General features: G+C 38.6%; 1 protein-coding gene across 1 annotated transcript in view; it reads left to right on the forward strand.

Moving 5' to 3' along the window:
* Positions 1-25,087, forward strand: part of OFD1 (OFD1 centriole and centriolar satellite protein) — a 50,043-nt gene that overhangs the window by 22,626 nt on the left and 2,330 nt on the right. The window contains exons 7-20 of the mRNA XM_070943006.1: positions 3,690-3,863; positions 5,718-5,824; positions 9,470-9,589; positions 11,813-11,886; positions 11,978-12,069; positions 12,190-12,379; positions 13,810-13,940; positions 14,126-14,237; positions 15,468-16,043; positions 17,252-17,384; positions 17,917-18,017; positions 21,939-22,058; positions 23,283-23,434; positions 24,466-24,636. Coding sequence (XP_070799107.1) covers positions 3,690-3,863; positions 5,718-5,824; positions 9,470-9,589; positions 11,813-11,886; positions 11,978-12,069; positions 12,190-12,379; positions 13,810-13,940; positions 14,126-14,237; positions 15,468-16,043; positions 17,252-17,384; positions 17,917-18,017; positions 21,939-22,058; positions 23,283-23,434; positions 24,466-24,636 — 2,253 coding nt within the window. The remainder of the gene's footprint in view (positions 1-3,689; positions 3,864-5,717; positions 5,825-9,469; positions 9,590-11,812; positions 11,887-11,977; positions 12,070-12,189; positions 12,380-13,809; positions 13,941-14,125; positions 14,238-15,467; positions 16,044-17,251; positions 17,385-17,916; positions 18,018-21,938; positions 22,059-23,282; positions 23,435-24,465; positions 24,637-25,087) is intronic.

Raw genomic sequence — 25,087 nt, forward strand, 5'->3', positions numbered from 1 at the left:
AACGCCATCCTGCCACACAGACAAACTCTTTTTGAAGAAAGAGGACTTCTCTCCAACAAGATCAATATCAGATCTCCAAGAAAAAAAAAAGAAACTTAGAATAGAAATTTTTTCTTTTCTCTATTCTAGCCAGCACTGTTTGCTCCGCTACTTTGTAACTTGTTACGGAAGGACTTTCACTTTCGGCTACTTCTCAAGCCTCAGCGGCCGCCATTTTAAGCTTTTTTTTCCTTCGCTTAGAAACGCTTATAAAATCATTAAAAATACTTGCAATTTAGGGTCCCAAGTCCAGATCTCATCCTCTTTAATTAAGCAATCTGTTGTTTTCATTGAAAGGCTTGATCTCGTCGCCTGGCTCTGCAAGAGGCAGAGGTCTCCCGAAGCCCGGAGCAGCGGCGAGGGAAATAGGGGAGCCTCATCCTGCTTCGTCCCCAAGAGTAAAGGAAAAACTCTGGGGACTTCGCAGAGGGTTCTACCTACCCTCGCCTGCTCTATCTCACATTTCCTTATGGAAATGAAGTTTTTCGAGCCGCCTTTCAGATGTAAAGGCGGCTCTTTACGAGCGACGGGGCTGGCGGTCTCAAAGGACCGTCTGGTGGCGACGGAAATCAAATCGGAAGCCAATAAATAAATAAATTATTGATGTTATAAATAAAAGGAATTTGTCTATTATAAGAGAGAAAACTTTCTTCTGTTTAGAGTATGTGAGGTGAATAATATTTTGAATGATTGTTAAAATAAGCACAGATAGCCAACTAATTGGATTATGTTCTATAACGAATGTCAGCAACCCGTGGCTCTAGAGCCGCATGCGGCTCTTTCACCCCTCTGCTGCGGCTCACTGTGGCCCTGTTGCGGCAGAGGGATGAAAGAGCTGTCGCCCTGTCGCAGCAGTGGTGATGGGCAGAACCTTAATGCAGGAGCAAAGCGCCCCTGCAGTTGCCTTTGCGCGGCAACAGCACTCCGCTTTCATTGTACATTTGCTGTTGCCGCCAGCAAAGAGGGCTGGAAGAGAACGGCGGGGACGGATCTTGCGGAGTGGGGGCCATTCCCCAAACCTGGCCTTCCTCCTCCCTTGTCGGCGAGGCCAAGAGAAAGAAGGGGGCGGTGTGGGGAAGCGCTCCCCTCCCCCAGCCGAGCGCTGAACACAAAAGCTCAATGGGGGGGCTGCCGGGCTGGCAGAAGTGCCCCCATTGGCGAGTCAAGACGGTGGAGAGGCCTGATCCAGCTCTCGCAGCTGTCCCGCTGTTTGGCACTTCCAACGCGAGCTGCCGCCTTTGAAATGCACCGCGCCTTTGAGGAAGCCGGGCAGCAATGTCTGGGGCCGGGGGGGGAGGAAGCAGAGGCATCAGGGCTGCTCCTCCCTCTCCTCAGCAGAAGATGAGAGGGTTGAGAGAGAGAAGAGGAGAAGAGAGTGGAGAGAGTTGTGGGCAGAGTGCCAGAGGGTCAGAAGGCATGCTCCAATGTTGCTCCAACAGTGTTTCCAGCACACGCTGCTCCTGAATTGGATTTGAGCAGGGGGAAGGGTAGGGGGGATTCTAGGAGGAGAAACACAGCTGGCTTTCCTTTTGGCGTGGGGCAGGGGGAAGACCCAATATCCCCTCCATGACCTGCCCACTGCTCTAGCAGCAGTACAGTGAAAGCGCACTTCACAATGGGGGAGACTGGATCCCCTCCTCCTCCTGGAGCCAATTCCCTGCCCACTCGCTCCTGGGAACTCTCTCTCTCGGGGCAAAGAGCAGGTTGTGCGTCCAGTACTAACCAAGATCGAAACGGCTGCCCGCTGTTTCCTGATGCAGTCGGGCAGCGAGAGAGTGACAGAAAGAGAGAGAGACAAATTCAGCTCAGTTCGGCTCTGTCTGCTCCCCTCTCTCCGCCTTGCCCAGTTTTGCAAGGATTCAGCAGACGCTGCCTTGGTGATGGTGTGTATGGGTGTGTGTGTTGTCCATACTTTGCCTGCTAAGCATCTTTGGGAGCGTCCAGAGACTAATTGGACCGAGTTGCAGGAAGTGTGTGCGTGCCTGTGTGAGTGTGCAGCTGCTTGGGACGAATCTTCTCTGAAGTGTGTGCGGCGATCTAAGGTGGCAAACTCGTGGTGCTGTGATGTAACAGCTTGACAGTCACTCGTTTTGCAACGCAAAGTTTATTTTTGTATCTTTCCAGAGACAGAGTGAACGTGGCCGAATTCCTTTACAGTTATTCTCTGGGTGTGTGGGTTGGGAAGTGGGGAAGAGGGAAGGAGGAAGGGAGGGAGACAGAAAGAAAGAGAGAGAGAGAGACATAGAGAGATGAGAGAGAGAAAGAGATAGAAAGAGATGGAGATAGAGAAAGAGGAGAGAGAGGGAGGGAGATAGAGAAAGAGAGATGAGAGAGAAAGATGAGAGGGAGGGAGAGGGAGAAAGAGATGAGAGAGATGAGAGAGAGATAGAGAAAGAGTTGACAGAGAGAAAGATGAGAGAGGGAGGGAGGAAGAGAGAGAAAGAGAGAAATGAGAGGGAGAGAGAAAGAGATGAGACGGAGGGAGGGAGAGGGATAAAGGGAGACATGGAAGAGAGGTAAGGAGAGAGAGAAAGAAAGAGAGAGACACACAGAGAGATACCTGTTTCCCATAGAAAAGAAAACACCGGGAGCCACAAAACCTGGGTAGGCATGGCGGGGGGGGGGGGGTGTCATGTGACTGGGTGGGAGTGAGTGATGTCGAGTTGGCCACACCCACCCAGGTTTTGTGGCTCCCAGTGTTTTGTTTCCTGTGGGAAACGGGTCCAAATGGCTCTTTTGAGTGTTTAAGGTTTCAGACTGCTGTTCTATACTATCAGCTACAGCTGAAAGGGTCTTAGAAAAACTACAATTGGATCTCCAAATAGTTTCTTCCCTCACAGGAGACAATTTGAAATAGGGACGTAGTACATCAAGAGGAAGTATTAACAGATTCCTCTGCAACATGTTGGTGCTTCTTTTCCTGTTCCCTGCTTGTTGGAAAAGTAAAATATGTTCTGAATATATGTATTTTGAAATCAAATTGTATATATAAATAACATGACCCACAAATACTGGTTGTATCTAGTGTAACTCAGTGATGTTCAAATCCCTGAGCTTCTGTGTTGTTTTTAATTCTGTGACTGTCTATTCCATAACAATAGCACCTAGACATATACTGCTACACAGTGCTTTACAACCCTCTCTTAAGTGGTCTACAGAATCAGCACATTGCCCCCAGCAATTTGGATCCTCATTTTACCAAAGGATGGAAGGCTGAGTCAACCTTGAGCTGGTCAGGATCAAATTCCTGGCTGTGGGTAGACTTTGCCTGCAATACTACTGTACATTCTAATCACTGTGCCATTCCATACTTTTCTTTCTCAATACCTGAAATGTTATAGACTGCAGAGATGAGGAAATACGTCCATTCTTGAGCGTAAATGAAGCATAAATAATTTAAGGTTCCAACAGTATTCCCTGAACATCTGCATTTTAAGATAAATGGCTTTGTTAATTCTAGGTGAATGCTGCTATTTCAAATTTCCCTCAAAAGTTGAAAATATACCATATGAATAAATGTTAATGTCATTAAGGAATTTAAAGAAATTACAAGATGAACAGTACACTTGAAGCACAGGAAAAGGTAGTTGAATTTCTGGCCAGCATACCTGTTTTCAGTGTTTTCAATTTCTGTTTTATAAATGTTACAGTTACAACACTTCAAGGATGTTGAAATTGCCAAAATCAAAATGGATGAAAGGGCAAAATCCCAGAAAGAAATTTCAGAACTTCGGAAAGAGTTTCAAAGAGATCATCAGGCCAAGTCAGAGGCTCTGATCTCTCGAGAAAGAAATGCTATTGAACGACTTCATAAACAGCAAGAGGTAATTTTTAAAAAAGTAAAGCTACATAGTTATTAATCCTTTGAAATTTTCTGCAATGAAAGTGTTTGATGAACTATCCATGCAATGAAAGTGTTTGGTGAACTATCCATGCAATGAAAGTGTTTGGTGAACTATCCAATATTAGGAGTTCTTTCAGAAAGTTTCTGAAAGTAATTATGTATATTTTGCCTTGGTTTCTGATATCACATATGGTTATTAGTACATTAGATACTCATAATAAAAATAGGATTTTTAGGAGGATTTCAATGGGTTGACATGTCACATTATGCTTAATTATGTAGGATGCTACTAATGTTCAGTTTGTACTGGGAAAATGAAGATATATTTATTTATTCAGCTAATGGCCTATATTTGATAAACAGAGTTGTGAAAGAAATGGGAAATGTATTTTATTTTGGGCTTGCAAGAAAATATCCAATCTGGATTGTCCCATCAAGATGCCATGCATTGACTGCATTATGACAGAACAAAACTTGAATCACTTGAAGTATTTTGTGCTTCATTGAGGAGAAAACATGAAATATTTCAAACATTTAGGACAATTTTTTTAATTAGTCCTATTAATTTTACCTCATGATCAAAGTTTCTGGGAATGTTTTTTAAGCTTACCTTAAAATGGCTTGAAAACTTTGAAAACCTTTTGAAATAAGAATGCAGAACAAGCCTCTTGGTCCAATTTCACCACAGGATCACAAGAATAGACAGAACATAATATGAAATGCTAACCTCTCAGTATTTGGCAAATTGTCAGGTCTACATAGTGTCCTGCCATTCTGTTGGAGGGGAGGGGGGAAGGCTGGCTGGCATTTTTCGCATGCTTTTGCTATAAGCACTTGAGAATTAGGGAGTGGGATTGTCTTTGGAGTCAGAGCAGACTTGCAGCCGGTTCCAGCCTGGTTCCAAGGCCGTCGTGCCCTGAGAGTGACCTGTTATCTACCTAGCACTTCAGCTTTCTCAAATCATCCTTGTGGCATCACATTGGCTGCCGGTGGACTGGTCAGGGGTTGGGTTTGGGGAAATGGAAGAATTGCTTTGTGCTTTGCACAGGACCTTCAGATTCCGCCTGACTTTACTGCAACCACTTTCTCTCAGAAAAAGTTATTTTGATTCAACTCAATGGAATCAAGAGTTTCGCATTCCTGAGGGACCAGCTGGGGCAAGTCCTTACAGGTGTGGATATAAGTATTTGTTTCATCCTTTTCCCATGCTTCCTTGAATTCAAACAGGAGTATATCCTTCTTTTCCTATAGGTTGATTGAAAGAGATGCAGATAAAGAAATTACAGAATTGTCTTCTCTCTCCCTCTCTCTAGTTACAACAGAAATGGCTTATTTTCTGGACAGTCGTGCAGCATCATTGGAGAATAATCAGTTCTAGAATGAATCTTTTACAATGCCACAAGTAGTAGTGTTCCTTAAAATGCCTGCTAGATCTCCCTCCCCAGATCACCTGACTAAGCCTAAATCCAGTCCACTTAGAGAGGAGAATTGCAAAACAACTTCACTTTGTACATGACATTGTGAAACATGCCTTTCAGACTACTTGAAATATCTGTTTCAAGCTTAAAATGTTTTGCTTGTCCCTAGTGACAAGAGGGTTTTTGTTTTGTTTTGTTACCTGGTTTGGAATTCATTGCTTCATGTTCATTGATCTGCCCTCATACTTGTTATTTCACCTAAGCTGCAGTTTCCATATCTTCTTGTGCCAAGTAATTAGTTTATCAATAAACCAGTGAAGGAAGTAGGAACTTATGGAAGTTGGTATTACAAACACTGGTTTTTTTCAAATTGTTGTTTTTGAGTGATATATCACCCAAACTGTTTTTCCTAACAGATTGATGCAAAGGAAATTTACTTGCAAAGACAAACCTTACTAAAAGATATTGAAACAGTAAGAAGCCGAGAGGAAGAACTGAAGAAGAGAATAGAAGCCTTTGAAATGTGAGTTTTTAAAAATAATTAATGGAAATACTTCTTTTGTGAAGCGATTCCTATCTTAATTTTCTAAATGTCACACCTTATAGACCGGGGGTATCAAACTCGCGTCGTCACGGCGGCATCACATGACATATTGTGACTTTTTTCCCCTTTGCTAAACTGGGCGTGGGTGTGGCCAGTGCATGATGAATCCGGCCCATTGGCCAGGAGTTTGACAGCCCTGTTATAGACAAAAAAAATAGATTCATTTCATTAAGAAACAATCAAAAGATCCTGGAAAGGCTGCTGAGGAACCATTGTATGCTATTGTATATACCCATGATGGCGAACCTATGACACATGTTCTCGAAGTGGCACACAGAGCCATGTCGCCTGGCATGCGCGGCGTTGCCCGTTCCTCTTCCATGTTTCTGGCGCGCATGCGCATGTGATGATCAGCTGGCCTTGGTGCGTGTGGCAGTATTGGAAACTGGAAGAGCTGGTCTTCCATTTTCCTGCGTGATCATGCACACCAGTCAGCTGATCATCATGTGCGCCTGCGCAACAGAAACCCGGAAGACTAGCATGTGCGCCAGAAACCCAGAAGACTAAATGAACTGGAAGTTCATTTTCGGGCGCATGCATGCACCCTGGGCAATTCTTCCGGGTTGCAACTCAGACAAGCGCATGTGCCATTACTGGTATATACCTTTCTCCCTAACATAGGAATTTTTTTCTGGGATATATGTATTTAACATGTTTAAATCCACATTTTAAACTGCATAAAATGGAGAAGATTTGAAAGAAGTTGGTCTATATTACGAAATGCAGTAAATCAAGAAATCAATGTGTGAAAGAATAGAACTTCTCAATATAGGCAACCTTTCCAGGACGGGGGCTAGCATGCTATGGTCCATGGGTTGTGAAGTCAGACAGGACTTAACAATTGAATAACAACAAAAACTATTCAAACAGGGTTAAATACTGTATAAATTTTGGTTATCTCAGGACATATTAGGGCAGGGGTCTGCAACCTTAAACACTTAAAGAGCCATTTGGACCCATTTCCCACAGAAAACAAAACACCGGGAGCCACAAAATCTGGGTGGGCATGGTCAACTCAATGTCACTCACTCCTACCCAGTCACATGACACACACAATCCAACCATGCCTACCCAGGTTTTGTGGCTCCAGGTGTTTTCTTTGGGAAACAGATCTCTCTCTCTCTCTCTCTCTCTCTCTCTCTCTCTCTCTCTCTCTCCCTCCCTCCCTCCCTCCCTCCCTCCCTCCCCCATCTCTCCCTCCCATCTCTAGCTCCCTCCCTCCCTCTCTTTCTCTCTCATCTCTCTCTCTCTCTTTCCACCCCCCCATGTCTTTCTCTGTCTCTTTCTTTCTCTTTTTCTTTCTTTTTCTCTCTCTCGCTCTCTCCCTCCTTTCCTCCCTCCCCGGGCACCCCCGAAGACACTTGGCAGGCAAAGTATGGAACGACCCCTCCCCCATCACCAAGGCAGTGTCCGCTGAATCCTTGCAAAACTGGGCAAAGGCCGGGAGAGGGGAGCAGACAGAGCCAAATCGAGCTGAATCTGTCTGTCTCTCTCTCTCTCTGTGTCTCTCACTGCTTGACTGCAGCAGGAAATGGGGGGCAGCTACTTCTAGCTTTGTTGGTGCTGGACGTGCGAACTGCTCTCCGCCCTGGGAGAGATAGAGTTGCCAGGGGCGAGTGGGGCAGGGAATGGACTCCAGGAGGAGGAGGAGGGGATCCAGTCTCCCCCATTATGAAGCACACTTTCACTGTGCTGCGCAAGATGGTGCGAGAGCAGCAGGCAGGCCATGGAGGTGATATTGGGTCTTCCCACCGCCCCATGCCAAAAGGAAAGCCAGCTAGGCTTCTCCGAAGCCTCCCTCCCCTCCCCGCGCTCCCTTCCTCCACCCCCCCACTCAATCCCACTTCGGGACAGAGGAGCGCACGCTGGAAACACGTGTTGGGGCGACCCTCCAGTGCTTGGCCCGCAACTCTCTGCCCTCTTCCAGGCCCAGTTTGCTGAGGACGGGGGAAGCAGCCCTGATGCCTCCGCTGCCCCTCCACTGCCCCAGCCATCGTTGCCCGGCTTCCTCAAAGGCGCAGCACATTTCAAAGGTGGCAAGTGGAGGTGCTGAACAGCGGGACAGCTGTGAGAGCTGGGCCAGGCTTCTCCACCATCCCACTCGCCAATGGGGCCGCTTCTGCTGGGCCACACCCCTCCCCCACTGGACCTTTGTGCTTGGTGCTGGGCCAGGGAGGGGAGCACTTCCCCACGCCGCCCCCTTCTTTCTCTTGGCCCTGCCAACAAGGGAGGACAAAAGCTAGGCTTGGGGGATGGCCCCTATCCCGCAAGATCTGCCCCCTTCATTCTCTCCCATCCTCTTTGCTGGTGGCAACAGCAAATGTACCAAGCGGAATTCTGTTGCCGCACAAAGGCAAGTACAGGGGCGCTTCACTCCCACAGTACGGCGACTGGGCGACAGCTCTTTCATCCCTCTACCGCGACAGGGCCACAGGGAGCCACAGCAGAAGGGTGAAAGAGCCACATGTGGCTCTAGAGCTGCAGGTTGCAGACATCCATGTTAGGGGAACAACCAACTCTGTAGTTTCCCCAAATGCTTTTAGAAAGGCTTGGATCTAGCGTGTTTATTTCCCTCTTATTATTATTCAAAGGATTCTTTTAAGTTGAAATGATAAACAGATGAAATTATATTACTATAAATATTACATCTTTAGAAGGATAGTCATTCCCTGTTACTGTATGTTTCTGCTATTTTTTTCCTATTGAGTCATACATTAGAAACATGTTTTTCATGTTCAGTCATAAAGATGCCATACAGTGTTCAGTCATACAGATGCCAATAGCAATTCATCCAATGTTATTTTGCATTCATATTTTTATGCTTTGAAGAATATCATGCTTTAAATTTATATTTAAATCAATTTAGGCTTAAACTGATTTTATTGTCGGAAGGCAGCAGGAAGTTGCCTCATCTAACATGTGAGATTGGTTAATAATGGCAACCAGAACTGCAGAGATTGACATTCCTAAACCATGCAGTTGCACATTATGATTTGTATCCCTTAGTAATGAAAATTCTGGTTCTAATTGCTCTCATAAATTGAGGACTAATTTTTCTATCCAGCTTTAAAGTCCAACTTTTGCTTCAGTATAGTATGGTTTGCACGATTTTGATCTTTATAGGTATAATCATATTACTTGCATTTAAATATCTTTTCCAATACTTTTCATGATTGCTCTACCGAGTGTTAGTTGGTGGCATATTTCTTGACTGCTTGTTCCTACTGTTGGTTGACTCTAAAAGGAAAAGCTATTCACCACTTTTGATTTAAAGGCAGGAATTTGCTTGATAAGTCTTAATAAATATCATAAATATTTCTTTAAGAGAATATTTATTTTTTATGGAGAATGTTTTCATAGGAGAGGGGTAATGATATTGTTTTCTCAAACAGCAATGAAAAGATTGGAAATGGAAGTTAGAACTATGCCTTCTAATGTCATATTGACACAACAGAGAAGACTGGTGAAGGTGGTTGTACCAAAAAAAAAAAAAAAAAGGTGTCACTGCCACACTGAGCATACTCATTTATGATGCTAACCAGACATTTTCTTTTGTTTTCCTAGAGCTCAAAAGCTTCAAGAATCAAAGAATAAAACAGTTGAAGATTCACTTCATCAGCGGGAGAATAATGTGAAAAACATTGAGGAGACGTATGATCAGAAGTTGAAGAATGAGCTGTTAAAGTAATATATTTGCCTGTGGTCTGTAGAGAATGTTTAAACATGTATACAAGTAGTCCTTGCTTAATGACCATTTGTTTAGCAACTCTTTGAAGTTATGTTGGTGCTGAACAAATGGCATTTACAACCAATCCCTAAAGTTATGGCAGTTTCAGTGATTTTGAGGTTACATGATCAAAATTTGGATGTTGGCAGCCTGCCCACATTTATGACCATAGAGTGCATTTCAACTCTTCCCACCTACCCATCCTCCCATCTCTGCCTTTTTGGGTGCCCTACACTCCACTGATCCTACTGCCTTGCTAATATGTCAACTTCCCTGTCACCCCCATTGCCCCCAGCTGACATTTGCAATTGTCTTCCTTCTGCTGTTGATGAGGCTTGCCTGATGTGATTCTTCACAAGGCACAAAGGTCCAGGCCAGGTGTGCTTCATCAGCAGTGGGAGGAATAAGGTGGTAAAGATTCAGCTGGAGTGGCAGGAGAAGCAGAATGTATGGTGGGGTTCAGACAAACAGGATCAGCAGAGAGCAGGACAATAGGGATGGTAGAGTTCAAGATGGCCAAAAGGGCAGAGATGGGGATGGAAATAGATAGGTGGGGGGAGTTGAAGCAGAGATGAGCATGGCAGAACAGGAGAAGCATGAGGTCCTCACCTAACAACACTACAGTCCTGCCTAATGACCACAACTTAACTTCTTTAGGAACTTCAGAACTACTGAAACTGCAGTTGCTAAGCAATGCAGTCACGTGATTTGTGCCTGCTAACCACATCATTTAGTAATGGAAATTCCGGTCCCAATTACGAACATTGAGTAAGTAGTATCTGTATAGAAGAACATTCCTGCTCATTAAGAGGACTGCCTGTATAGAGAACAAGTCACCTCATCAAGAAGAGAAAAATTGTTAGATTATATTTGTATGTTATGAAAATACCTTGTCAGAGGGAGGTGGAAGAAGAAGGGTAAGTAGGGCTTTTGGTATTCTTGACAGTCAAGAGTGCGTGTATTTCATGCTACTTGCTCAGCCTGTAGTGACGGGTACTGTTTAGAAGGACATGGATTTTAATTTGTTAATAGATTTTTCAAAAGCTTAAACCCATAATAAAACTTATTGCCTTATTTACCTGCTGGTACTATGATTAAAAGAAAATGCTGCTGTTGCGAATATACAGACATACTGACTTTTTTCTCCATATTCAGTTTGATGCAAAAAAACCAAAATACAATTCTAGGCATATTTATGAAGAATTAAACACTGAGTTTTGAGGTCAATGCATTTTTATTTCAATAAATGAATATAAAAATAATTGAAATTTAAAGCAAATACCTTATTTTTCGGAGTATAAGACTCTGGAGTATTTTTTCTCTCCCAAAAGAGGGTGGAAATGTTGGTGCATCTTATACACTGAATACAGCCATTTTTGGCCTCCAAAAGCCCCGCCCTGCTTGTCCCATTTTTGCGAAAAATGGGCCCATTTTTCGCAAAAACAAGGCGCACAGAGGGTTTTGGAGGCCTGCAGAATGCTCCTGGGGGCTGGGGAAGGGCAAAAATGCCCCCGTTTTTGTGAAAAACAGGCCCGTTTTTGCGAAAAACGCACGCAGAGGGTTTGGCAGGCCTGCAGAGTGCCCCTGGGGGCTGGAGAGGGCAAAAACCTTTTTTTTTTCTTACTTACCTCTTCAAAAACTTGGTGCATCTTATACACCAGTACATCTTACAGTCCGAAAAATACGGTAAAAAAAAGAAATAAAAAGGCATAAATATAGTATTAGAAAATACAACTTGCTTGAAGTCTAGATTTGAAACAGAATTTAACACTTAAATCTAGATGATATGAATTTGTTTAAAAAGCAATCGTTTAGAAGTAGAAGCCACAAATAAAGCTGGCAATGCTGGCTCAGTCACTAAGAGTTTGATGATGCTTCTCTTTTGTTGTGAGTGATGATTGTAACTTTTATGTAGGTAATGATACATGTACTGTATGTAGGTTTTTGATGTACCATATGCCCAAGTTGATTTTCTTTTCAAAATGTATTCATCCTAACATTCAATTTATGACAGAAAAGAAGATTGGCAAATTTGCATTCTTCAACATTGTTTTCTTTTGGATAGAAAAATTAGTAAGAACTAGAGCAGGCAATAAACAGGAGCCAAGATTGACTCAAAGGCACTCTAAAATTAGCTTTAGTATCACGTTAAGTCTTTAATCATGTTATTTTATTTCTAGTTATCAACTGGAATTAAAAGAAGAATACATAACCAGGACAAAAAAGTTTGCTGAAAATGAGCGAGAACAAAAAGGTAAACTAGTAAAAAAAGTTAAATAACTTTTGGTCTTGTAAATCTACTTTCAAAATAAATTTAATCTAAAACTTTTTGTGTTTCTGATTAGAAAAGGCTATGCTTTTACATGAAGAGAATATTGCGCTTAATTCAAAAAAGAAAGAATTCAGCCAAGCTGTTTTGCATGCAAAAGAACTTGAGGTAATTGAAATTTAAATACAGAAGTTTTAGCATGTTCTGAAATAGACATGCTAAATGAATAGTCTATAGATCTTTGAACAAGTCTGATAATTTTATTTCTAATTTATGATTTATTTCTAGCTGGAAATTGATTCAGTCAAGGCTCAAGCTTTATTATTAAGCAAACAGAATCAGTTGTTGACTGAAAAACTGAAAGAAGTTTCAGATTATCCTACACTAAAAGAGGAGAAAATAAAGCATCAAGCACAAAATAAACTACTTGAACAGCAGCTGGAGGAAGCACACAATGAAAACCTACGGCTCCAAGACAGTTAGTGTGAATCTAATACTCTAATTGTTATTTTATTGGCAAGGATTTACACAGATACTATAATTTTGTACTATTTGTGATAGCATTATTACATTGGATATGAGATACTTGTTTTCTTTCTTGTTGTACTTCTGTCCTAAGAGTTAATGTTTTTAGTGTTTCAGGAAATAATAGCAAAAGTATAGAAACATTGTAACTGAAGTGCAGTTAACATTGACCTGTAAAGCCTGCTTTTCTGTCATTTATTTCAGTAAAGACATAGTATTCTAAATTCTGGAAAGAATAACACACACAACAATTATATCTCATATATTCTTTAAGGAGAGTGGGAAATGACATCTTTTTTGCTCCTCAAACCATTAAAATATTTCATTCTTGTTTCAAAAGAAAACTGAAGGGAATATTTATTTATTGTATTTATTTATTGGTTCGATTTATATGCCGCCCTTCTCCGGAGACTCAGGGTGGCTTACAATGCGTTTAAGCAATAGCCTTCATACTTTTGTATATACCTGCTTAGTAGGGCTTTCGGGCCCCACTAAGCGGTGTTCTTTTTTATACAAAGTCATCTTATTGCCCCCACAATCTGAGTCCTCATTTTACCTACCTCGAAAGGATGGAAGGCTGAGTCAACCTTGAGCCTGGTGAGATTTGAACTTGCAGTAATTGCAGGCAGCTGGTGTTACTTAACAGCACATTAGTCTGCTGCGCCACCAAGGCTCTTCAATATTCAGAACCTTTGTTAAAGAAGAAACATATTTATCTGTATTTTATATATACAGCAGTGACCAGGTTGAATCTAGTGTCATTCTTTTGAATCAATCATTTATCCAAGCCTAAAGTAATTACAGTAATAACATTTTACAGGCAGAGAAGATGAGGTGCATATCTCATTCCTCCTGTTAGTTTGTCACATAGTGTTATATGCTTCTTAGCCAGATTTACTTAGCAATAATGAAAGTACATACTTTTGTTTTACTTGGTGTATCTGCCTCATATTTAAAACTATTCAGATTTCTTTTTACACTAAGATTGCAGGCTAAGATAATATTAAGCAATACCCAATGATGGTAGGGCCAAGAGACAAAAGCTCATATACAGTAGCTCCAATTTCTTTCTTTACATTAAATTATCAGTTCAGTGTAATTTTCCTGTTCCCTTCAGTAAATCTGCTATATTATTTTTATTTTGGTTTTTTGTATGCGAGATGTTTTTGTTGTATTTTTATGTTACTATGTTTTATAAGATTGGTCTAGAAATAAATACCTTACCATTTTTTTATGGATACTGAAAAATAATTTATCCATACATCATAAAGCTATAAATGAAGTTGGATACATGATAGAATATATTTTCTTGGATATGATATTTCAGAGTGAAGGCAAGATGTGATTTTTAAAAAAATAATTTTCAGTCTCCTAAACTTACAGAGCTGAGTCGTCTGTCATCTGATTTTAAGGTCCTTCAGGCAGAGTTAAAAAGAATGGAACATGCCAAAAAGCTTGAATGTGAGGAATCTGAAACTCATAAACAGGTCTTGGAAAAACAGTTACAAAAGGAGGTAGGTTTTTCTGGGTTTTGCAGATGCTTCCAATAATATTTGACCAGATTTCTGTCTGAGACATTCAGTAGAGAAAAATGGCAATGTAAACATAATCTAGCTTCCAGTGTGAATTGTTATTAATCTTATTTGTATTAATAACACTTTTGTATTTTTGAGCCAAATTTTCTTTGTAATGTTTTCAGATGGATCACTGTGTACAGTTAAAGGACCAGTTGTCAGACTATGAAAATACCATCAGGAAGTTAAATATACAGATAGAAGAATTAAAGTTACAATGGAAGCAAACACAGACAGGTTTGAACATTTTGATTTCTCACATCTTTTTGCCTTTAAACTCAAGCCTTTTTCTATTTGATACAAATTTGAGGCAATTTTATTTAAACATGTAGATTATTTTTTGCCACAACTTATTAACTAAATAGCAAGAAAATAAAATTATTGAATTTTGCATAATTATGCATTCAATATGCATAATGAATGACTGCCCTCTTTTAAAATAAAGTATTGTTTCTTTGATATAATTATTTACTGCAAAGAACAACACCTCATTACGGAACATAGGGAAATAATTTGGGCTAGGAGCAATTCTTATAAAAGGTCTTTTAAATTCAAAGCTTCCTTGTTTCCAAAAAATAATTTTGAAATAATTAAAAACTGCCCTCTGGTTTCTAACATTTCAGCTTGTAGTTTAGATCTTCGTTTGATTTTTAAGATTTTATTGGTCTGTCCAACACAGAAATGAAAGGAAGTAACAAAAACTCTGTTGCCTGTAGCTGTAATCATTTGTGCCTATATAGTGTCCAAAGCAGAGCTGGGTAATTGTTGAGAGAATGTATTTTGAAAGTTTTGTGTTCATAAGCTTGCACAAACAAGAATATGGGCTTGTATCTACCTTTGCAAAAGTCTATGGCAAACTACTTTGAGGAAAGGGGGACAGATGCTGTATTAAAAGCTTATTAGCATGCTTTTCTTCTTTTTGTGCCTTGAAGGCACAATCAGCTAACTAACTTTGCTGAATGCTAAATATTTCATTCAATCTTTGGGAGTTGGAGTTGATTCGTAGAGAACCCAGAATAGATTCCAATGGCTAATGGCTAGTTCTTCAAGCAGGATTTTCAAGTCTTTCCTCTCACTGCAGACCCTTCATGTGTTAGTTCTAAGAGGATGAGCTCAAGGGTCAAGGGATTCTTAGGTATTGACTAAGATATGAGGGAGCTTCCCTTGCTATGAGTAGAAGCAGCCTTTATCTGTGAAAGGAGCACATTACATTACATTGCATGACTTGTTACCATTACTATAATATTTTCAGTTTTATTTTAGAATTTTGTCTCATCACCCTGACTTGGGGTAATTTTGCTATTTGGATTTGAGTGTAGAAAAAAATATACAAAACTATTAAGGTAGGTTTCAAATGCACAGGTTGTTTTTATGTGTTAACTATATGATCAGATCAACATTCACACTTACAACTTTTCTTAAAATGTTTTTTTTTTTAATTTCTATATGAAACTCTTGGTTATCTAGCACTACAGAATGAAGTGTATCGGAATCCTAAGCCTTCTCTGGTTGATCGTTCAGTCATTGACTTGATTGATGATAAGGTTGTTCCACATGATATTTATATAGATCGTGCTTTCTTGAAAACTCAGCCTGTGACCAGTGTTCGAATGGGAAATCCAGGTCCCACTCATAATAATCACATTGTAAAATTCAACACGTCACCAGATTCTGACTTAGAATTTGTAGCTACTACAAAAACTAGGATAAAAGAACTGGAAAGAGAAGCCGAGTACTTGGAAGAGGCCTACAGGAATTACCAGCACAAAGTCACTCAAAGAGCAATTGACTCAACAAAGATCCCATCATCTTCCCAATCACCAAGGAACTGTTTCCTAGCATCTCAGCAAAGAAAGAGATCTACACAGGAGAATTCATTGTCCCAAGAACATTCCTTTCACTTTCAAAAGAGTAAAAGCTATACCTGGGCACCAGGAAATGAGAATCATTTTAGTACCACTCCAAAAAAATCTTCCAGGCGTCTCTCTTCTACTCCTGTTTCCAAAGCAAGGCGGAACATCAGTAAAAATCTTTTTAATGAAGGTATACAATTGGATACAGTTACAAAATCTGGTTGCTTTAGTGTGAGTTGCAAGCATTATTGATATAAAAGTTTGGTGTCATAATTCATTACTCCCTTTCATAGATTATTTCTAATTTCCCACTCACTGCTGGAATGGGAGTACTGTTTCAATATACTTCCTGCAGTGTGGGAGTGTTTGTCTTCACATAATCACTGCATAAAGGTAAGTCTTGACTTAGGAACATAATTGAGCCCAGAATTACAGGCGTAAATTGTGGCAGTCATTTAGTAGGTTATCACATGACCATGCCTGATTTTATTACTTTTTTACATTAAGCAAAGTCATTAAGCAAAAGCTACAGTCATTAAGTGAACCTTTATATTGTAGTCCATGGGCATTTTGTACCAGAAACCAGAAGTAGAATCACAGACACATGACCACAGAATGCTGCAAATAGCCATAAATGCTGGCTAGTTGCCAAGCAACCAAAATGCAATCACATGAACATTGGATCTTTGGAACTGGGTGCTAAGCAGTTCTGGGAAATCTGCCATAATTTTGAATAGTTGCTGAGTAATTGTCATAAGTCAAGAACTATCTGTGGAGTGTTTCAATTTTAATAAATTCTGTTGTCTAATAAATACATGGAATTAAAGTTGAAATTAAAGTAGTGATACAAAAAAATTATTGTCTTATATCACAATTAAGTGTTTACTTCCACCTAGTGTATAGTGTACCAATGTTTCAAAATGCCATGCACGTTCCAGAACCTATAATACCTGCATGTGTGCTCATTTTAAATTATTCTGCAGTTTTTCAGCCATCATGAGCCATGTGCATTTTCTGTGAGCTATTTTGCTCCTCTGTTTGGCATGATGAACTAGAACAATCTCTTAATGATTCCTCATTTCCCCCCCTTGTCCAGGGTGTGTATGTGTTTCATTTAAAGTATATACAGAAGGCCCACTACATATTTTCACATAAAATGCATTCCTTAATATAAAATATTCAACTCATTTATTCTGAATTATTTAATTTAGCAAATTCCAGAATATTTTTTTAAAAATCACAAGTTTTGCCAGTATTAAATTGTGAATATTTTTGACATTTTACTTGTCTCCTGAGGATTGTTTAGCCATTAAAAAATATCACTCAAGGAGGTATGTCAGGTATGTTGCTTGAGTAAGACTATTGTATGAGAATAAACAATTGACTTCTTCTTTGTAGATATCACTGGCTCATCTCTTGCAGTTCCTCTTGAGAATGCTAATCAGCCTCTGTCTCCTATTTTAAGAATAGGAGACTGTGCATCTCCTGATTCAGCTTGTTCATCTCCACTTCCTAACAAACAAAAGTTAAGGTAATTGTTTTAGAAAATTTAACTGAATGAACCTGTTTTTTCAGTTACTCTTAATCAAAGATAGTTTCAAGAACTTCACTTCGCTGAAGTATTTGATATTTAATATAGTTGTATTTGCCATCCTATATACATTATTCTCTAAAGTAATGAGATATGCCTAATTTTCTCTAGTTATAATTTTGAGGTTATCCATGAGTCATCTTTATCATTCAGAGATGGTAAAATATCACAGACTATTCCTTGTCAGCTTCATTTGGTTTACTCATTTTAACTATTCTAACTATTTAACTAAAGTTTTGTCTTGGCAATTCATCTTCTAGTAATCCTCCCCTCCATTGCATTGGATATATGCAACTGTTCTTATAGAGTGTTTATAAATCAGGGCAAAACAATATCAGTTGAAAATGATTACATCAGCTTAAGGTATCAGTAATTCACATGGGCATCTATTTCTTTTACATCTATTTTTTTTCCAGATTTGACTAGCTTTGTGGTCTATAGTTTTCTTAAATTAAATTTTAATTTTTTTTAGTTTATATCAAGAACTAGAGAATCATCAAAATATTAGCAACACTGCAAATCCTGTCAAGTTGTTGGATGAAGAACAAGAAAACCACAATCCTGTTAGTGATTGTAAGTTTCTTCTTTATATTGTAAGATTTTCAATCATGAGAATCAGCGTCCATGCTTATGAGCATAAAAATTTGATCATTTTTTTTTTGGCTTTTGGTAATATTTAAACTTTCTCTTAGATAAACAAAAAAAAAAGTCTTTTTTTAATTAAAGTTTTATTACACACATATTAAAACATTGGATACGGTGTAACCATCCTGGCATTCTTTTTGCCATACATACTAAAATGAAAGATAAGTATCATATATATATCGTATTACTTATATACAATTAGTCTGTTCAGTATTTACATATATAAAGACATCCTTCTTCTATCTATATTACTTATACATTTGTTTTATCCATTATCATTCTATTGTAATTACATACATAACTTTAATTCTCCACCTGATCCGCTAGTTGCAGCCCTTTCTGGACCGGGATACCTTGCGCACGGTCACTCACGCCCTCGTCACCTCCCGGCTGGACTATTGTAATGCTCTCTACATGGGGCTCCCCTTGAAGAGCACTTGGAGGCTCCAACTGGTCCAGAATGCAGCCGCGCAGGTGGTTATGGGCGCAACTCGTTGTGCCCGCGTGACACCCCTCCTGCGCGAACTGCACTGGCTCCCAGTGGTCTTCCCGGTGCGATTCAAGGTGTTGGTCATCACCTTTAAAGCGCTCCATGGCACAGGACCCAGGTACCTTCGAGACCGACTTCTGCCACCAATAGCCTCCCACCGGCCAGTTCGCTCCCACAGAGAGGGTCTCCTCACGGTGCCATCAGCCAAGTTATGTCGGCTGGCGACACCCAGGGGAGGGCCTTCTCTGTGGGAGCCCCAGCCCTGTGGAATGAACTGCCCCCGGAAATACGTAAGATCTCCGACCTCCGGGTGTTTCGCTGCGCACTGAAGACCCTGTTGTTCCGCCAGGCCGGGCTATCATTATAATAATTTTAAATTGGGGTATTTTAAATTTAAATTTTTAAAATTTTGGGGGGGTTTTAAACCGGCCAAATCTATTTAATTATTTTAATTTTTAATCATTGTTGTGTCTTGTGCTTTTAAATTGGCTGTACACCGCCCTGAGTCCTTCGGGAGAAGGGCGGTATAGAAATAAAATTATTATTATTATTATTATTATTATTATTATTATTATTATTATTATTATTATTATTATTATTATTATTATTAATCCTAGTCAGTTCTTGTTTTTCGACCCTCTTTTCTGTTCCAACCATTAATAAAATTTGTTCCATATCTTGTGGTATTCTGACTCGCCTTTATTTTTCAATTCCAAGGTTAATCTATTCATTTTCGCACATGTCAAAAATTTTTTGATCACTTCAACTTCTAGAGGAGTTTCCTTATTTTTCCAATTTTGGGCAAAACTCATTCTTGCTGCTGTTATAATATGTATTATTAAGTAAGTTACCCCTTTACTGTATTTCCCATTTATTATTCCCAATAGGAATAGTTCTGGTTTATATTCTATTTCTTCTCCAATTATTTTCACCAACCATAAATAAATCTTCCGCTAATACTCCTGTGCTTTTTTACATAACCACCACATATGATAGTACGTGCCCAGTTTCTAAACATTTTTGCCAATCTCGCTGGCGGAAGGTACCACCTGTAAAACATCTTATATAAATTTTCTTTGTACAGTATTGCCAATGTTATTTTCCTGTTTTTTCCTCATAATTCTTGCCATTTTTCCAATTGCATATTATACCCAAAATTTATTGCCCATGCCACCATCATTTCCTTGACCTGCTCTTCCTCCATTTTATAATCCAGTAAGAATTTATAAATTTTCTTTACCAAGTTATCATTTGTCCCCAGAAAAATCTTATCTATTGTCATTAATTTCCTATTAGTGCCCCACTCTTTCATGTCTTTCAAATAACGTGTTTGTATTTGTAAATAGGGCCACCACTCCAATTCTACCCCTTGTTCTTTTAATTCTTGCTTTGATTTCAGTCCCCCTTCTTCGTTTATAATATCCTTATAGGTAACACATTTTCCCTGATTGATTAGATTTGGATGGACTAGCGCTTCTAATGTAGATAACCAAATCGGAATCTTCATGTAGTTCTGGTTAAATTTATTCCCTGTCTCCAGTAAAGCCTGTCTTATAAAATGTCTTCGAAAGTATTGATGTGCTACTTGTTTCCCGTACCACAAAAATGCGTGCATCCATCCTAGATGTAGGTCGTGGCCCTCTAACGTTAACAATCTTCTATTTTTTTAAATTTATCCACTCTACTACCCAGGTAAGCATTGCTGCTTCATGGTATAATTCCCAATCTGGTATGCCAAACCCTCCTCTTTCTTTTGTTTCTTGTAAAAGTTTAAATTTAATCCTTGGTTTTTTCCCTTGCCAAATATATTCCAATGTCATTTTATTCAATTTTCCAAAATACTTTTTATCTAATTTTATAGGGATATTCTGAAACAAGAAGAGTAATTTTGATAGGATGTTCATCTTGATCGCCGCTATTCTTCCCATCAAAGAGAGCCTCAAATTTCTCCATCTCTCCAAATCTTCTTTTATATGGTTCATTAATTGACATAGTTATCCTCTTTGATTGAAGTGCATCTTGTGGTTATATGGACTCCTAAATATCTCATTTTCTTCACTATTTGTATATTTGTTCTCCTGGTCAACTCGTCTTTCTGTTTATTCGTTATATTTTTGACGATCATGTTAGTTTTATCCTTATTAATTTTCAGTTTGGCTATATCTCCATATTCTACTAAAACCTCCGTTAGCTTCATACCCGATTGTAGTGGTTCCTCAAGAATAAAGACCAGATTGTCTGTGAAGGCTTGCAATTTATAGATTTCTTTCTTGATTTCCAGACCTTTAATTTGTGTTTCTTTCCGTACTACCCTTTTAATTCCTTCTAATTGGAAGATATATATTCTGCCTCTTTAACGTGATAGAAAACCAGCCTACATCGCCTAGAGTTTACTATTTATAATAAATAGTTTACTATTATATGTGAGAAGCATGATGCTTCTTCCTGATTTAAGAGATATAATGTTAGTGATATTGTTAACTGGTACCCTAGGAACTAAATAAAATCTATGGAGCTGTCATAGAGTATTATTGAAAGCTTAAAGCAAGGTCAGAAAAATATTGTGGGAGAGAAATAATGAATGTCAGAATTTGGGGATGAAAGAATAGAAGCATCTGTCTGAAAAATTATAAAATGCAATGTACAATAGGAACATTATTTGAAAATGGAAGGTAGGATTTGAGTTAACTGCAAAAAACAAGGAAATTAGTGTCATATATGACACTAATTAAATGCAATTTTGGAGAAATTTATTTTCACAAAAGTAAAAGAACAGGTACATTCACAAAATGCACATGTTTGTTACAGGGATAGAATTTAAATAGATTTGGCCAAAGATTATGAAACCTATAGTAGGTAAATGTGAGTGGTGCTGATATCCCAGGCATGGCTCAAGATTTGAACCTATGGATCAATTTAAGAGGCTGCTATATTATCATACCTCCTGTAACAATCATGTAAATGCTCACAGTGAGATTGTACTGTTGTTGAAATGGAAACCTGACACACAAAAGAAGAAATACTGTAGGAAGTAATGCAAACTGTTTTTATACTTATTGTGGCTCCTTTTAAACAAAGGACGTCTACATTGAATTTGTAGTCACCTACTTGACTAACAAATGTACTGTAGAAACTATTTTCCAAGCCAGACAGTCCCATGATTCTGATTAAAAGAACTTTCAACATCCATTGAAAGTTTATTCATTTTTATGGTAATTGTTAGGTTGGCCAGGAGAAACAATTAATTAATAGCTTATACTAGGCATTCTGAACTCTAGTCATTCCCACACTGTTCCATTCTTCTTCCTGGCTTGGATAATTGCAGAATAATGAAGTTTTTGTTTATATTTATTCTCTAGATCAAGAGGACATTCCAGAACAGTTCAAAAGCGATGTGTCACAACCATCTGGAGACATAGTTAGTTGGAACCATGTTCCAGCCTCCATGCCAGCAACAGGCATTTCACAGCAGGAGATAAGTAAGTTTTTGGTTCACTTCTGGGAATGCCTTGTTTCTAGATGGCTTGTTTATTATAAAACACAGAAGTTGAAGGTTTTGGTAGAATTGCTTTTAAATTACATTAAATGCTGCTCTTTAAGCAGTTATTATACATAATAGGGAAATTATATACAGCAAGGGATTAAGAATGATTTAATTTTCTATGTCTAGAAGCATTCAATATGCTGCAAGATACCAAAAAAGAAAAAAGTTTGCAATTATTTTTCAATTGTCAGGTTCTTTCAGTACAATAGTGTTTGGAAGCAACATTGAATACAGATTATTTATCTTTCATTGATATACTGTACTAAGAACCTGAGAGACCATATCAGTGAAATCATGAAAATTTTGTTCAAATATGGTTTATAGCATTAACCTTAGGAAGTGAATTCTGTAATTTAAGAAAGTACATAATGAAATTATGATTCCTGCTAATGAACTAAAATATATTTTATCACTGTAGAACAGTTGCCTGTTATGGTAGACATCACTAAATGACTAATATCTACAATACGAAGATAAGCATTTCAAGAACATTTAATGATTTTTTTTAATAAAAGCACACAAAATATTCAAATACAGGTTCCAGCAGGTTTGACTTCAGTGATGAAACTGCTGAATGTAACAGTGTAATGAAGGCATGTTTGATGTGGATGGAATAAAAGATTCCAGGAGAAAATTCACTTAACTCCTTTGCCTACCTTGTCCCTTGTATGTCACTCTTTGCCTCCAATATTTGGAGAAGAAAGATTCAGACCCCAAAGCAATTTTTAAACTGTACTAAGCTATAAATGAAGTGGTGTTCAATCCTGAAATGAAACAATTGAAAGTAGATACTAGTGACATAGTGTCATAGCAGTGCACTTGTCTTCCCTGTTCATAACTAGTAGCTAAAAAGGCTGTCTTTCTAAATTGGTTTCTGAGAATTCTGCAGAATATATCCAGTAATACTGTTCCCCAAATCATATGATACAATAGGTCTTTAAAAGCAAAAAACTAAATATAGAAGATGCCAGGTTCTATCCAAGTAATTCTGCAGGCCAATAGAAGTTTTACTTTGTTTAGGAAGCATATTGGCAATTATGAAAAAGCAAAAATATCATGAATCAGTACTAATAAGAATATGCAGGCTCTGGAATCAGACTTATACTAATAGGCAAATCATTGTTCTCTGTGGTATGTAAGTTATTTGCATTGTTATAAGGTGGAACAGAGAAAACTGTCCTAGAGGGAAGACATCATGAAGAACAAAAGGAGTCAGAATGGGAAGAAGAAAAGGCCGAAGAAGAGAAAACACAAAGTGGGAAGTCTTCGGAAAGAGACCAAGGAGAACCAGAGAAACCGGATAAGGAAATAGTAATGTATCTCATTCTTACATTTTCACAATGTAAATGCAATAGCACTTAGATTTATATACCACTTCACAGTGCTTTACGGCCCTCCCTAAGCAATTTACAAAGTCAGTGTATTGCTCCCAACAATCTGGGTCCTCATTTTACTGACCATGGAAGGCTGAGTCAATGTTGAGCTGGTCATGATTGAATTCCTGACAGTGAGCAATGAGCTAGCCTGCAATACTGCATGTTAGAATGCAGTTTCACTGTATTCATGTGCCACCATGGAATAATGGGGAGGGGAGTGAAAGAGAGGAGGAATTAAGAGATAGACTTTTTTTCTTTATGTTTCCTTTGCTTTCTTTTCTTTTCAATAAGGCTTTTTCCATAGTCTGTATTTGGTTCATTATTTTGTTCTATTTATTTGGCTACCCATCTTGCAGAAGTGACTGTGAATGGCTAACACCAGTTTAAAAGACTGTCAAGTACAAAACAAAGAAAAATATAAAAATAATAAAGAGCAAAAAATGGCAACTGGGATGATAATTAACAAAATTTCCCAGCCTTAAACTAACCTGACCCTTATGCCTGGGATCCCATCCAGTACATCAAGATTTCTGAAATGCCAATAAACCTGCTTATGGCCACTCTGCTGTTCCAAAGGGCAGGTCCTGTGACAGGAAAGGCTGCTTCCTGAGTCTATAAGGCAACCTTTGATGAATGGGATCTGGAGTATCATCATACTTTTACAGCTGATGGACTGAATAGAAACGGTACAAAGGAGGTGGTCCTAAAGATTGGTGGTTAACTGAACTGAAGCTAGAGCCTATACAACATGGTGTTCACCCAAGATCTACTAGGCATGATTCTTGCTTTTCTGAGAAATGGAGGCGATTAAATTGTGCTTGGATGTTTTGATTATATCAAATTGGAAGGTATCTTTTCCACAGGGTGGTGTATATAGTAATAGGTAAAATACTGGGTGGAGATATAAGGACTTGGGTTAATTCAGGTACTTTGCTCCAATTACATGTTTTTAATGCTTTTTTAAAGCATGTCCAAGAGTCATTGGAGATGGATGAAGAGATTCAAAATGAAATAGTAACAAATATGCAGATAAGTACTCTGAAGTCTGAAGAACATTCTGGCACTGATGTTTCCAATCCACTTGAAAAATACATGAAAATAATACAGCAGAATCAAGATAAAGAACAGGGAAAAAAGGTAATATTTTGAATTAACATGAATAAAATAATTTGGAAAATACCAGAAGTATAGTTGTATACATTTCATACTAATTGTACAGTTCTTTTCTTACTAAAGTAAAGCTTTGCTAGACATAACCAATCAAAAGTGAAGCCCAAAGTTTTATCTTGCGGGGAAAAAATTGGAGGTTGCTTAGGATTTACTAAATATGAATGACTTATATAATTCAGTCTAATATCAGAATTTAAAAAGATTACTTATATCTTAAACTGACTCATTCCATGTTTCTAGTTTTCAGTCTTGCATTGGAACACAATTAGCAGCTCTTATTGCAGCAGTAGCTATAAGTAGTTATAGCATTTAGTCTGGGTGATATTTTTTAAAAATGAATGTTTGCATGTACATATTTTTGTTACACAAGAAAAGAAATGATAGAATATGGTTTGGACAAAAATAGCTAAACATAACT

The sequence above is a fragment of the Pituophis catenifer genome, unplaced genomic scaffold (assembly GCF_029215685.1).
Source record: "Pituophis catenifer annectens isolate HBS135680 unplaced genomic scaffold, rPitCat1.0.hap2 SCAF_4, whole genome shotgun sequence".
NCBI lineage: Eukaryota > Metazoa > Chordata > Lepidosauria > Squamata > Colubridae > Pituophis > Pituophis catenifer.